The following is a 15,132-nucleotide window of genomic DNA, read 5'->3' on the forward strand; positions in this document are numbered from 1 at the left end:
GATTAATACCAGTAGCAACATTACAGTTGTGAAGTAGTAATAAGATAACGTTACGGTGCCGGGCGTGGTGGCGCACGCCTTTAATCCTAGCACTCGGGAGGCAGAGGCAGGCGGATCGCTGTGAGTTCGAGGCCAGCCTGGACTACAAAGCGAGTCTAGGACAGCCAAGGCTACACAGAGAAACCCTGTCTCGAAAAAACCAAAAAAAAAAAAAAAAAAAAAAAAAAGATAACGTTACGGTTGGGGAGGGGGTCACCACAACATGAGGAACTGTGTTAAAGGGTGGTTTGATATATTGCGCAAAGAAAGGGACACAATACACGCACCTAATTGCTTTCCTTCTCATATGACTCTTGTGAATTACAGACAATAAATATGGATAAATGAATACATGAATATATGTCTGCCCATCTCATATATACACTGCTCTGTCATATCTATCATCCATTCTCACACGCGGATTGGTGTCAGTCAGATCCACACTTGAGCCCTGCTGGGACCTCTCCACTGTCCCACGGGAAAAACAAGGAGTCTAGTGAGACTTCTTTCCTGTGTTACTTTGTATAACACAAGTAAAGATTCATGCCTGTGCTTAACATGGAAGGAACACCCAGCAATCTCTATCAGCCATTGATATGAAGGGAGATACAACAAACAGCTCAGGACGTAATCACCTGTTACACACACACACACACACACACACACACACACACACACACACACACACAGAGTTTGTGAAAGGAAGTGAGGTAGTCTGATTAAAAAACAAAACAAAAAACCAGGCAAAGTGAATGGAACAGGTGGATCAGTGCCAGCAACCCAACCCAAAACCACTGCATTCGTTTCCTTTTGTAAGAGGAATGCTGATGGTTTGGGGCCGAGGCTTCCAGGAAGCAGCAGGCTCACAGCACTTTGTCTTCAAGGTGGTGGCAAGCCAGCCAGCCTCCCATCTTAGGCTTGAAAGCCACTTTATAATGAGGGCAAACTAGTTTATGACTAAGTATCTGTTTCTTAAGGATTGGGCTACAAATGGTTCTAACCTGCCTGTTCCAGGAAACGGCAACCATGTCTTTCTTTCAAAAGCTTATGAGGACTGCCTGCTGTTATGATACCTTGTTATGTACACTTGCAACCCTGTCTTTGTTTCGGGAGGTTGTTATGACCAACTTGTTATGCTTACATTTTGCTTTTGTAGCCCTGCCTACTTGCCTGCCAAATCCCCCATTTGAACCCCTCCCCATACCCTATAAAACTATAAAAACCCATATCTCACCCTTGTCCAATGCTGATCTCTCAAATCCTACCTTTAGGGAGAGATAGCCCGTGTACATGAATTAAAAAAAAAGCTTTCTTTAATTAATTTGGTCATGATGATTTGGGTCGGTGGTCTTTCTATTCGAATCTGTGTTGTTAACAGTGGCAGCAGAGTGATGGTTGCCTTGAAAGCTAACTCAGGCCAGACCCAAATCATACACTAGAGTCCCCTTTCTGTAACAGCCGCCCCAACCCCCTCCAGCCCAGGTGTCGCCCTGGTGTTGTCACGGGAGTGAGATACAGAGAAACTCTGACCTTCTCCCTGTTGAAGATTTCCCCTGACTTTCCCGTCAAGGTATAGAAGGTGTCTGTGCCGTTCATCTGTCCTGTGCTCATCTGCCCAGGAATGATGTGGAGCTTCACGAAGTACCAAGCAGCCTGTCTGTCCGTCAGGAGCTCCGTTACCTAAGAAAAGAGGGCCAGCAGGGATGATGTCTGGAGAAAACCAGCATTATAATACATCCCACGCCTCATCCACCGTCAAAGACACCCAAGTTAGAGTGCTCTCTCTGATGTAGGGGATGGTTCAGGTGAGCACAAGCCTTAAAGGGAGTGGGAATCTAGAGAGAGTCTGAGCTGATGCCCAGTGCACTGTGGGACACAGGGGGATGCCTCACCCTGGAACTGGCATTTTATCGAGAGCAGAGCAATGGCTGCAAGGGGGAGCAAGAGGGCACCCTGCATAGAGGAATCTAGGAAAGAGGACCAGAATGAAAGCTTCCCAAGATTTTTTTTAAATGAAAAGAGAAGGTATCCCTGAGTGCTGGTCTTAACAGGTGTGTCTCTCCCCAGCTTTTAGAAGGTACACTTACTTAACACAATTAAAGAGCAGTAAAAAATACAGAGCGGCTAGTGTGAAATGATGGTGTTTTTAAATAGTAAATTTATGAGACCAAGTCTGCATCTTTGCTATGACTTCATGGTCAACAGTCAACACATACAGTTTTAATGAAGTCTGTACAAACTTTATATACTAAAGGGGAGGACTCTTCTTCAGAAAGCACCTAGGTTGTAGGCTTGTGACACTGTCCTTTCTCCACAACAGAAGAGACACAGGACATCCCTGCAGGTCAGCAGTAGACAGACTCATCTCAGATGCATGAATGGTGATGTTACATCAGTTGGGAGGAGCCTGCCACATATTGGACTTTTGATTTAAGGCAGCAAAACCATCATCTGAGACCATCTTAGATGAAGGAGAGCCCCTTTTTTATGCAAATTGCTAAGTACTAGTTATAGTAGACCAAATAGAACTGCTGTGTTGATAGCGTCACCACTGGACACCTTGGCCAGGGCCAGATCCAGGCCTCATCCCTTCTCCGTGACATCATCTTAAATAACAGCTATGCTCCTTGAAGAGCAAAGTTCTCTTCTTGTTCCCCTGTCACTGTGGCCATTACTGATGATGTAAACGAACATCCAGCTAATGTCTTAGCTTAAGTTTTCCTGTGGGGAATGAGCAGTTTTGCATTACACAAACTGTATTTATTACATGACTGGATGGTAAGAACCTTGGAGGATGAAGGGTTGGGAGACGGTGTTGTAGCGTGCTGCTAAATGGTCTTACCAGATACACAAGCTTTGTTTTTTCATTTGAAGAAACTAAGTTGAGGTGTGCATTTATTATGTGTGTGCTTTTTTTAAGGATACCTCACTCAGAGAGGCTTATTATAGTGTATGTTTTCATTCATGTGCAGGTGAGGAAAAACATTGATTTCTTAGAAGGAGATAGTAACAGTGATGGCCACTAGAGGCAAGAAAACACAATAAGGAGTAGAGATAGAGGGCAGTGAAATAATGGGCACCATAATTCAGTTAGACAAGAGGAACAAACTGGCATTCTGTAACATGTAATGGTGTCTATAATTTAGGGAACCATAACATACTCTAGAAAGTACTGAAAGAGTGAAAATTAAACCTTAGCCACACAAAGGAACGATAAATGTTTAAGGAGATGGAAATGACAGTTACTCTGATTTGACAACTACACATTGTTTATATACATCAAAAATAGTTTTACAATGATTATGTGTTAATTTGAAACAAAACACATGTTCATTAAAAACACACACACACACACACACACACACACACACACACACACACATACACACACTGGTGGCTTGAAGGAGAATGACCCCCATAGGCTCATATACTTGAATGTTTGATTCCCAGTTAGTGGAACTGTTCAGGAGTGATCAGAAAATATGACTTTGTTGGAGAAGGTGTGGCCTTTTTGGAGGAAGTGTGTCCCTGGCGGGGTAGGCTCTCAGCTTTAAAAAAATACATTTATTTGTGTATTGTTTTAAAGATGTGCGAGTGCTCTGTCTACGTGTACACCTGCATGCCAAAAGAGGGCATCAGCTCCCTTTATAGATGGTTGTGAGCCACCATGTGGTTTCTGGGAATTGAACTCAGGACCTCTAAAGAGCAGCCAGTGCTCTTAACCTCTGAGCCATGTCACCAGCTCCAGTTCTCAGGTTTTAAAAGTCCACTCTAGGCACAGTCTTGTTCACTTTCTGCCTGCTGCCTGTGGGTCAGGATGTAAGTTCTTAGCTCCAGGACTATGCCTGCCTGCCACCATGCTTCCCACTACAGTGAGTCATGGGCTCACTTGTAAGCCCTCAATTAAATGTTTTCTTCTATTAGCTGCTTTGGTCATGATGTCTCTTCACAGCTATAGCTCAGTAACTAAGACAGAGGCTGGTACCAGAGACTGGGGAATTGCCTGACCAGGCTGTTTACTGTAGAAATAGGGAAACCTCTGAATTAGAAAAGCAGTTGAACACTTTAATTAAGGCTCAATGGGCCATCCTAGTAGGAACATGGAAGGCAGTTGAGCTGAGGGCAAGGTGAACCATGGAAAACTCAGGAAGCTTCAGAAGGAAGAACAGTAGCAAGTAGTCTAGAAACCATTCTTAAGATATTTTGGCAAAGAATGTGGCTGCTTTTTGTCCCTGCCTAAAAATTCTGTTGGAGGCTAAGTCAAAGAGTTTTGGACTAATGGTGCTGGCAGAGGAGATTCCAAGATAGTCTAGTATTGACTGCGTCACATGGCTACTAATGATCACTCTTGTGTAGATGTACAATGAAAAGGAGCAAGTGGAACAAGCAAAAAAATTCAAGATGTATAGTTTGAGGAGAAAAGAAGCACCAGGAAATGTGACATTCCAGCCAGGTCTGATGTTCAAAGAGATAAAAAAAAAAAAAATTAAAGCCCTGATGCTGAATGCTCAGTGGAATAAAGGGAGTGGTACAGCCAATCCTGCATCTCGTGGAAAAAAAAAAAAAGGAAAGCTTGTGTTGCAAGGGAAACCATCAACAAACCATAGTGCAATTAAAGGAGGGCAACAAATTCCATCCCAAGCAAGTGCAAAAACATGGCAGCTTGGGTTGTGGCTTCATCAAGAAAGATAGAGGGGTAAAGCAGCTAAGGGATCTTCCACCACGGTTAAGGAAGGCGGCCAGCCATGTGGCAGGGGAGTTCTTATATGGGGGCACAGAGAGGCCATTATGTCAAGCTGTGAACGTAAAGCCTGGGTTGCACTGGAGACCCCAAGAAGTTGGAGGTGATGCCAGAACCCCGGGGATGCCTGTCAAGGAGAGGAGCAGATCTGGCATGGAACCAGAAAGGGGAGTGTGATGAAATCAGCAAGGATGGGGGGAGTGGGAGACTGGAAGAGCCATCTAAGTCAGGATTTGGGGTTCGCTGGGAAGTGTTTCACTCTGGCTTTGAGGTAGTATTTCCTCATTCTCTTCCGTTTTCCCCCCTTTGTGTGTTGGAATCATAAAGCTTGCCTTTTTGGTTTTACAGGGGTTTGCCATTCCTTGAGTCTCTGAAGAGACTTTGGACTTTTAAAACCGTTGAGAATGTGGAGATTATGAGGACTTTTGAAGTTGGACTGAATGCATCCCCGCTTATGTTATGGCTATAACAAGCCCGTGGGGCCAGGGAGTGGAATAATGTGGTTTGAGTGAGAGTGGTCCCCAGTGGCTCTTATATTTGAAAGTTTGGTTCCTAGTTGGTGGAACTGTTTAGGAAGGATTTGGAGGTGTGGCCTTGTTGGAGGAAGTGTGCCATTGGATTGAGCCTTGAGGTATTGAAAGCCTATTCCAGACCCAGTCCTCTCTCTCTCTCTCTCTGTCTCTCTCTCTGTCTGTCTGTCTCTCCCTCCCTCCCTCCCTCCCTCCCTCCCTCCCTCCTCCCTCCTTCCCTCCCTCCCTCCCTCATTCCCTCTCTCTCTCTGTCTGTCTCTGTCTCTGTCTCTGTCTCTGTCTCTCTCTCTCTCTCTGTCCCCCTCCTGTGGGTCAGGATGTAAGTTCTTAGCTACTGCTCCGTCACCATGCCTACCTGGCACCCTGTTCCCTGCCATAATGGTCACTATCAGCTGCCTTTGATATGGTGTTTCTTCACAGCAACAGACCAGTAAATAAGACACCTGCCATCCTTATCCTAACCTGATATAGGTTTCTCACTTTAAATGAGAGACTGCCTACTACGGCATTTTATATTGGCTACTCAGATGGGGTTATTTTAGATACTCACATCAATTCCTTTTAGTCCCTTGTCTGAGGGCAGCAGCACAGTGAAGGGTCCCAGGGTGCTCAGTTGCCAGACATGGATTCTGTCTTCAGAGTCCAAACACACAAAGGAAGAAAGTGTCAGGTGAATCAGAGGTGTATCGGCAGTGAGACTGTTCAGTGGGCCTGGTGTCAAGCCTAGTCCCTTCATGGCTTCTCTGTTCTCATTGCTCTGTGGTGTCCTTAGTAAACTGAGGCACTCTAGTACTGTGATGTGCTAGCCTCACATATTCCCATGAATCTCTGGGAGTTTCCCAGGAGACCTACTTGTGGCTTTATATGTGCTCTGTCTTGAAAGGGCAGGGTGTGACAAGGGCTTCTGGTAGTCCTACCATCCCTGACCATGCGCCTGGCTTGCTGAGCTGTCTCATCTCCGGGTGTTGGGATGCACAGTCCACCCAAAGGGAGCTCAGGGGAGCCCACAATAGGCTTACTGCTGCATTTATATCCTCTGGAGAAGCAGACTATTTGAACAAAGGACTTCACATTAGCATTCTGTCCTGGGCCTTGCCAGTTATGTAGTCAGCTGGTTTCCACCACCCGGGGGATGCTGGGACATTAGGACAGGCTCTGTGCACTCACATAGGAGCAAGATGCGTGGGGTAGGAGAAAGGTGAGCAGGACTCTGTCTAGGAAAATGTTTCTGTGTGTGCTCTGTTCTTTGAAGGACACTGCACCTCCTGCCACTCTCATTGGACGTCCTGAGAGTTCTTAGCTGAAGGTGAGAGTTGCTGCAAGACTGTCCTGAAGCCCAGGCCATATCTATAGTACTTGGTTCTCCCTAGGAGGCCTTGTAGAGAGTGGGGCTATCACATAGAAAGTATTCAGAGAACACAGAATTAGCCTGCAAGGACACGGACTTCTTTACTGTGTTCCTTCTGGGAAATTATTTTCGCATGCTCGGTCAATTCTAACATAAATTTTAAGGTTTCTGTTGTGTCAAGTCTGTGATATGTATATATATGTGTGTCTGTGTGTATAATATATATATGTAATATATATATTCATATATAAAATAGTTTGTAGAAGGCATTTGTAAATGACTGCGCACACTGTGCTCTCGCACTGCCCAGGGCCCAGAGGAGATCTGTTACTACACCAGATTGACTAGAGGCTTCTGACTAAGGGCACACACAGGCAAGATTGATCCAAAACACAAACACAAGTTCCCTGCTGAGCATGGGCACTGCTGCGCAGCTTTAGTGAGTCTCTCTTCTCAGTGTTCTCTACCAATGTTTACTCAGCCTTGAAAAACCACAGGAAGTCAGCGAAAAGGGAGACAGTCTTTTCCATCCGTGGCTCTTGCTTTCATTGCTGGTCTGTTCATCTATGGCAGAGTCATGGCCCTGTCCTCAGCTATCTGCCTCCTAGTCTTTTCATTGCTAGTCTTCCTGGCCAACAGCTGTCTCCTTGGAAGCCACCGTCGGCTCGTCCCCCCTTTTCACCTGCATGGCCTGTCCCTACAAGGACTAGTCCCAGTGCCTCAGCGTTGTCTTCCCCCTTTCTTACTACATCTCACAGATGCCTCCAGCCTGGCCCGTAAGAATGCTGCCCTCATGGAGAAAATGTGCATTACCCAGGATGTAGAGGAAAGATGTCAGCTTTCCTTGCCACGGTCCTCTGGGTTCAGTATTTATCTCCCTGAGTCTCTCCATGATGTTTCCATAGCAGGTCAGGCCGTCACCCACATAACCTTTATGGCAAGTGCATCTGTAGAGAGAGTGAAATCACATTCTCAGGGCCCTGGAGCCACCAAGAGTTGAGGGCCTGGAGCCCGGTGCTTCATTTCACAGATGAGGAGAACGATATGAGGAACAGGATTGGAGGTGCTGGGGGAAACAAAGACTCAGTGAGCAGTGAGGTGCAGACCCTGAGTTGCCTTTCTTTCCAGAACGGGGCTTAGATAATATAATATGCACATTTACAAACGCTAAATAGCTTTGCAGGTTCTTTGTAGAGGCGACTTCCAAAGTGTGGTCCAGATTAGCAGCCACCTCCCAATCCCTTGGAGTGTTCGCTGCAAAGGTAGACAGACTCCAGGGCCTCGGAGCAGAATAAACTGCCCATGGTGAGGACTGATTGACTGCCAGCCTGATCGGCTGCCGTCACCTTGGAGACACATCTTCAGATCTGCCTGTGTGAGATTATCTAGATTAGGTTCATTGAGGAGGGTAAGTCCCTTTTAACTGTGGGTGGTGCCATTCACAGAACTAGGATGCTGGGCTAACCCAGAAGGAGAGAAGGGGCTGGCCACAAGCAAGCACTCATCCCTCTGTGTTCTGACAGCAGCAGAGGCAGCTGCCTCAGGCTCTTGGGGTGTGACTTCCGCACCATGATGGAATGTCCCTCTAAGCCATGCACCCAAGCAAACCCCGCCTTTCATAAGAGTATATTGTCACAGCCACAGAAGACTCAGAATCATCCACATATAATACGTGCTGCCTGCTTTCTCCCTTCCTAGGTGAGGTTTCTTCTTCCTCAGGGAAGCCTCCGCAGAGGCTTAGAAATTTAATGCAGTAGTTTAGCCTCATAAGAAAAAGAGGTAAAGATGTGCTAGCCGTGGCTGGCGACCGTCTAGTTACTAGCTCTCAAGCGGCTGACTTGAGAAAGCATGAATGGGCAGCATTTGGCACTCTTGTTGGTTTGCTGTTGTACCCTGGCTAATTTCAAACTACTGACAGGTTGTTAACAAAGTCTGGGAAATTCCTGAAATTTTAGCACTCAGCTCTGAATGAGGACGTGCCGTGGCTGCCTGCCACTGCTTTCCGAAAAGTTGACAGCTGAAACTGAGAAAGAGTGTGGGAAGAAGGGGGACGCTGACTAGGAACCAAACAGGAGGAGCAGGAAGAAGAACGTTCCAGAGAGACGAGCTAAGGGGGCTGCAGAGGTACTGGTCGGTTCCCGCCACAGCACAGACACGATGTGTTTAGGGCTGCGTTCCAGAGAAAACTATACTTTCCTGACCACAGATGTGGATAAATAACATTCCTTGGAAAACAGATCCCTGTTTAGCCGGGTTTTCTGTCAATCCCATTGTTTTCCAATCTACCCTGCATTGAACCTCAAAGTGATTTTCTCCAACGAGAACCTTGTTAGCAGCACGTCCCAGCCCTCTGACTCCGTTCTCTTACAAAATAACACGCAAGAATTAGGTCCTTTCTGCCCACCAGAAACATTAAATTGATGGGTGTTTTAGATCCGATCTCCTCACGTAGTCCAGGCTGGCCTCCAAGTCTCAATCCTCCTGCCTCAGTTTTACAGATTCCAGGGTACAGTTGTACACCACCATGCTATGCTTCCTTCTAAAAGGCTGATGCAAGTTTCCTCACACCAGTTTTTCCCCCGTCGGCAGTTATCCAATCGCTAAGTACCACGCCACCCTAATTAAAATGTAGGAAGCTTGTTAAAGATTGTAACTTTCCGAAGTGACGCGGTCCTCACCAAGGAGGTTTAAAAATCTCATCACAAACCACGCAGGCTTAATCCGGCGACGACTGGCAGGATGCGCCGTGGTGCTCTTGCCAGCTCCTCAGGGTGTTTCTCTCTGCAAGTCCGTGTGAGGCCAATGGTTTGTTTCACTTGTGAAGTGGGAATCCCGCGTTAATGGCCTCAGCATTGAGAAATGTAGGAGACATAAATATTTTTAATTTTTACGTCAAGCCTCAGGCCAAAGTCCAAGCCTTTGTGACTGTTTTCTGCCTTGAATATTCTCAGTTTTCCCGTGGCACACTCAGAGCCTAGCCTTTTTTTTTTTTTAAACTGCATCTTGCACTGTCTTAAGGCTTTAGAAGGACCCACAGGACATTTGCGTTTTATATTATGAGTTGGCATTGCCCGCTCTGGACGCTGTGTAAGTTGAGTTAGCGTAGGTATTGTAGGAGCCTTGGGTCAATCGCTTCCTTCATTTCTTTTATTCCTTCGCTGATTCACTTGTTCTAAACTCTTGTTCATCTCCTTGTTTTAGCCAGTGACAGACGCTTACAGCAAAGGTGAGTAGGACGGAACCTTGTACTCTAGTGGGACATAGAAATCAGTAGCAACAGGAATAACTAGTGTTTATTGACATCTCCTAGGCGAGGCATTCTTTCCAGGGGCCACGGTAGTATCTGATTTAACACAACTGCTATGTGTGTGTGTGTGTGTGTGTGTGTGTGTGTGTGTGTGTGTGTGTGTGTGTACATGTCTCTGTGTATGTCTAGGGGTGTGTACACTTGAGGGAAGTGTCTGAAGAGGCCAGAGGTATCAGATACCCTGGAGCTGGAGTTACAAGTAGTTGAGACATGCATGTTGGGAACAGCACTTGGTCCTCTGTAAGGGTGCAGATCCACCTTTCCAGCCTCATTAGCCCTGTTTTACATATTTTACATATGAGAGGTTACATTTCTCACTGAATATCAGTCAGTCTCTGGTTGTGCCAAGTACTCATCACAGAGTTGGTCCACAAGAATAGAAGTGCGTGTGTGTGTGTGTGTGTGTGTGTGTGTGTGTGTGTGTGTGTGTGTGTGTGTGTGTAGCTGCCCAGAGGAGGAGACACATCAGATGAGCAGCAAAGCATTTAGGTTGTGTCTAACTCAGAGGAAGCAGGTGTACATAGATGTAAGAGGACGTTCCAAGTGGAAGAAAAGGTGGGAGGCAAGCAGTTGAGACTGTCATGGCACAGAACAGTGCTTGAGTCTGATGGGGTTGTGCAAACTCTCATGTTGAAATCCTCATCTCCTGAGTGATACAACAGGAGCGGGGGGGGGGGGGGGCGCAGGGGGGGAGGGACATGCTAAGTTGTCAAAGTGGGATCACCAATGGGATCGATGCTTTTCGGAAAGGGACCTTAGAGCCCTCGCTGGCCTCCTTCCTACTGCATGAGGAGGCAGTGAACGAGAAGGAGCTGGCTGTTGACCCAGAACATCCATACGCCCACCACTGTTTGCTGTGCTTGCCTGGGGTTGGCATGCGAACTTGCCGCTTTCGCCCCGCCTTTTCAGCCTGGCTCAGTCAGGTTGTTTTCAGCTAAGAAGAATTACATTAGAGAAAGGTTTTCTCCTCTATTGCCCCTTACTTCCTGCCCCTGCTGAGAAGTAAGATGGGAAGTGACCCCATCACAGGAACGACACCATTTGCTCTTTTGTTAGTAATAACACAAATAGAGTTTAGAGTGAAAACATGTAAGTGGCTCTTCACGGGAAGGTAAGGGTGGCCTCTTGCTCTCTTGTCGGGTGAGGAGACTGTGGTCAGAGTTTAGGCTTGTCCCGGGTAGCCCTAGTGGTGAGTGGTTGAGTCCACATTTGAGCCCCTTCCTCCCCGCTGGGCAGCCTTCTGTTTATTGGTTTGAGATTCTGGAGAAACTTGCCATGTTGAGCCGTAAGCTTAATGAATTCTTTAATGTGGATCAAGTGTTGTCCATTGGCCAAGGCAAATGGCTTCGCCTTTTACCAATCTCATTTAGCCAGACATCCTATCTTGGCTTCTCTTAAGTGAAGATTATTTCTGTTCCTGGGGAGGAGGAGAGCAGGAAAGTTTACACATGGCACACGCAGTCCTAGTGCTTGCTGTTCTTTCTACTGAGCATCCCAGACACAAGATGGGTGAAGCTTACGGTGTTCTATCATTCGGTTTTCATTTTTCTGAATGTGAAGGGTAGAGGTTATACAAGGTAGTGCGCTTAGCCTTTCTAGCATGGTGGTTAAACTGCCTGGTTTGGTCCCATCTCTACTTCCCTGGATTCCGAGGAAGAGGTGTATGCGTGTTCACATTTGTCTTAGGGGGCCTGTGTACCCCAACTCGTGGCTATAGTTGGTTGGTGTGTGTGTGTGTTATTTCTATGTAAGGCTCCATCCAAGGAGAAATGAAGGTAATTTCACTTGGTCCTCATCATGGCCGGGATAGGAGATATAGTTCTCGCTTAAGGAGCATCAGTTCCTGGAGGCTGAGGGGCAGAGTTATGATGTAAGTGCAAGGATCCCGGTACCCAAGCCTGGAACTCATCCACATCCACATCTAGTATGTTTGTCTACAGAGAGTGTGGTGGTTATAAAATTCATCTGGGGAAGAATCTGTACACCGAAGACCCAATTATAAGGAACAAGCCCTGAGAAAGCTGAAGTGGCTGGTCTCTGGAAGCGAAGAAGCTGTTTTATGATTGCTCGATTCAATGCAGCCATGATTTGAGCTCACAAAAGAGGCATGAGTCCTTCACAGAAGCCAAGGCCGTGAGAACCGAGCGATGCAGAGATGGTCTGAGAGTTGAAGGATGTAGTTTGTAGTTTCTGTTCAATTCCTGATGAAATCACACTCGGAGTTTGCACAGTATATTTTCTCACATTGTCATGACAGCTCTATGAAGCAGACATCATTTTAATGCACACAAGAGGCAGTGCCCCCTTGCCAAGGGCCTGCACTGGGCAGCTACCAGGGTCATGACTTAAGCTCAGGTCTTTATCGCTCCCTCCTTTCCTCCCTCCCTCCATCTCTCTCTCTCTCTCTCTCTCTCTCTCTCTCTCTCTCTCTCTCTCTCCCCCTCTCTCTCCCCCTCTCTTTCTCTTTCTCTCCCCCCTCCCTTTGAGACAGGGTGTCATTAAGTCGCCTTAGCCTACTTGGAACTTGCTATATAGACAAGGCTGGCCTTGAACTCACAGAAATCAGACTGCCTCTGACTGCCAAATGCTGGGATTAAGGGCGTGCGCCACCAAGTCCAGCTTAACCTCAGGCCTTTAAACTCTCCTTCCCATTCCCCTCCCACAATGAGAGTTGCCCTTGCCTTGGGAATGCACACACAAATGTTTCCCCTCTTGGTAAGCTTTTTCTAAAACTCGGTGTCCAAGAAGTACACTTCATGCTTATTCACTTTTTCAAGTCTTACTCTGTGTCATTCACAAGCAATTGAAACAGAAATGTACATTCCTGGTGTAATTACCGCAACCCCCACAGCCATTTGTTTCCTCAGGCACAGTCATTTCCTTTTGGATTCTGTTCTCTTTAGCCCCAATATTGGGCCAAGTCAATGCTCCAAGTATTTCCATAGTCATCAAGGAGGAAATACATATTGACTGATTCATTGATTAAACAGACCTATGGAACACACACCACTCTCCTCACTGCTGCTATCTGGGATGAGGTGGATAGAGGGCTGACTGAGAAATGTTTTCTCTTCTTCAAGGAACTTACCACAATGACTGGTTCCCATTTTACACTGTTCCGGGAAACATCTGGTAAGACTGAGAAGACTTACTGGGTTTGGCCTGGTGCGACTGTGCTGCAGTTTGCATTCTTATGACACGGGTTGTTTGATTCACAGATGTCGGTCATACTGCACCCCACTCCAGGGACAAAATTGTGGTAATGTTCTTTACACTCACAGTGAGACTTTAAGAGACGGAGAGAAAAAAAACCAAATTGGACCTCGGTTAGTCTCATCAGTGGATAGTCTTTAATCCATATGTGTGTTCTGCCACAAAAGCTAACAGTAAGCAGGACTGAAGTGTGGGCTTACACAAAACACTTGTATATCTTCCCTATGAGAAAGCTCATATCCCTTGCATGGAAAGATTGGATGTTTAGTTTTACTGTGTTGGGCATGTTAACCCTGCCCATGATTCCCTTTAGACCACCGATAGGTCGGTAGAAGTTGGCATTCCAATGGGACGCACTATTCCTCCGGGACAGGGAAGAAGGATCCCTGGCCAACGTCTAGAGGAACTTCTCCTTGTCACAAGAAGAGAACGGAGATGCTAGAGACCAAGAATGTTGTGATGCACTTAACCCAACAAAGAAAGATGCAGTTCAAAATGTGCACAAAAATCAAGATGAAAAGGCCTAGGGCTGGAGAGATGGCTCAGTGGTTAAGAGCACCGCCTGCTCTTCCAAAGGTCCTGAGTTCAATTCCCAGCAACGACATGGTGGCTCACAACCATCTATAATGAGATCTGATGCCCTCTTCTGGCCTGCAGGTGTACATGCAGACAGAACATTGTATACATAATAATAAATCAATCTTTAAAATAAAAAGATTAAAAGGCCTGCTGTGAGGGCATGCAAATGCCCTGCTTCTATACAAAAACAAACAAACCAAACCAAACCAAAACAAAAACTCAGAGGTTTCCTAAAACTGCAAAGCCCACCATGAGGGACAGTTTTAAAGACCCAAATAGTGCTTTAAGTCATATTTCCAAGTCCTGACATGCATGGCATAAGATGGATTTTCCCACAGAAGCCTGCATATTGAGAAAGAGACTTTAGCCCTTTACATTTTTATGCAAACCTGGCTCAGAAATTGGCACAGAGGATGTTGTATGACACACTCACTCCTCAGAGGGGTAAGAGAGAGAGACCCAATTCTCTGCAGGTCTTGGGCTCCCCACTGAGTCTTTTCTTCATCCTGTGTAGCAATCCTCCACACGGATGTGACGTGTGGTCCTGGCTATAATCAGCATCCACTGAATGTGTGGTGGACAAATGTCTTACAGGGGACGGGGCTCTTTCGATTGTACAGCTCGCCACTGCAAAGTTCTCCCGGCCACGGCAACTTTTTGTCACTCAAGGCTATAACATAAGTCAGTGTCTCTCTCAGGATGTCCTCAGTCCCTACCGCCTGTCAGTGCTGCTGACTTTTGCTCAGTGCCCATCCTATAAGGCTTCTAGGGTCCCCCTTGATCTAAAAAGACATTACCGAGAACGGAGACTCAAAGGTGGATGTCGGCTGCATTCGTATGGCTAAATAAATCTACTCTACGTTTCAATTCTGTCCATATTTTGCCATTCACCACACGGGATGGGGTTAGGAGACAACACAGGGCAGTTAAGTTTTGACTGGAGGGTGGGGAAAGTGTGAGTTTAGCGGGTGCATAGGATAGGGAAGCCCTGTGATCAGACCCTGAGCACAGTGTCTAGTAAGGATGACCAAACTGAACTTGTGAGACCAGAAACGGAGGACCCGAAAGACGCGCATGCTCATTGGTCTGAGTTATTCGAGCTCCTTTCTGAACACGCCAGTTCCACGCATTCTTAGCTCACCTTGCCAGGCCCATCGTACTTGCACACTGTCGATTTCATAGGACAGTTTCCAAAGTTTGTTTGGCAGGGGTCTACTGGGAGACACACTTGGCCATCCCCTTGGTAGCCTTCTTGGCATACACAGCTGTGCCGATTTGGTGCCAGGTAGGAACAGGTTGCGTGAGGGTGGCAGATGTTCTTTAAACATGGGTTGATGGCTTGAGAGGCAACAAGGAGAGGTGGTTAGCATTCTCA

At 46.6% G+C, this 15,132-nt stretch overlaps 1 protein-coding gene across 2 annotated transcripts in view; it reads right to left on the reverse strand.

Moving 5' to 3' along the window:
• The window catches only part of STAB2 (stabilin 2), a 177,363-nt gene that overhangs the window by 129,270 nt on the left and 32,961 nt on the right, over positions 1-15,132 (reverse strand). For both annotated transcript variants that reach the window (XM_084794364.1, XM_084794363.1), the window contains exons 8-12: positions 14,899-15,095; positions 13,118-13,251; positions 7,472-7,605; positions 5,861-5,943; positions 1,570-1,719 (exon numbers count right to left, since the gene is read on the reverse strand). In XM_084794364.1, the coding sequence (XP_084650490.1) occupies positions 1,570-1,719; positions 5,861-5,943; positions 7,472-7,605; positions 13,118-13,251; positions 14,899-15,095 (698 nt within the window). The remainder of the gene's footprint in view (positions 1-1,569; positions 1,720-5,860; positions 5,944-7,471; positions 7,606-13,117; positions 13,252-14,898; positions 15,096-15,132) is intronic.

Source organism: Acomys minous, assembly GCF_964271855.1.
Source record: "Acomys minous genome assembly, chromosome: 9".
NCBI lineage: Eukaryota > Metazoa > Chordata > Mammalia > Rodentia > Muridae > Acomys > Acomys minous.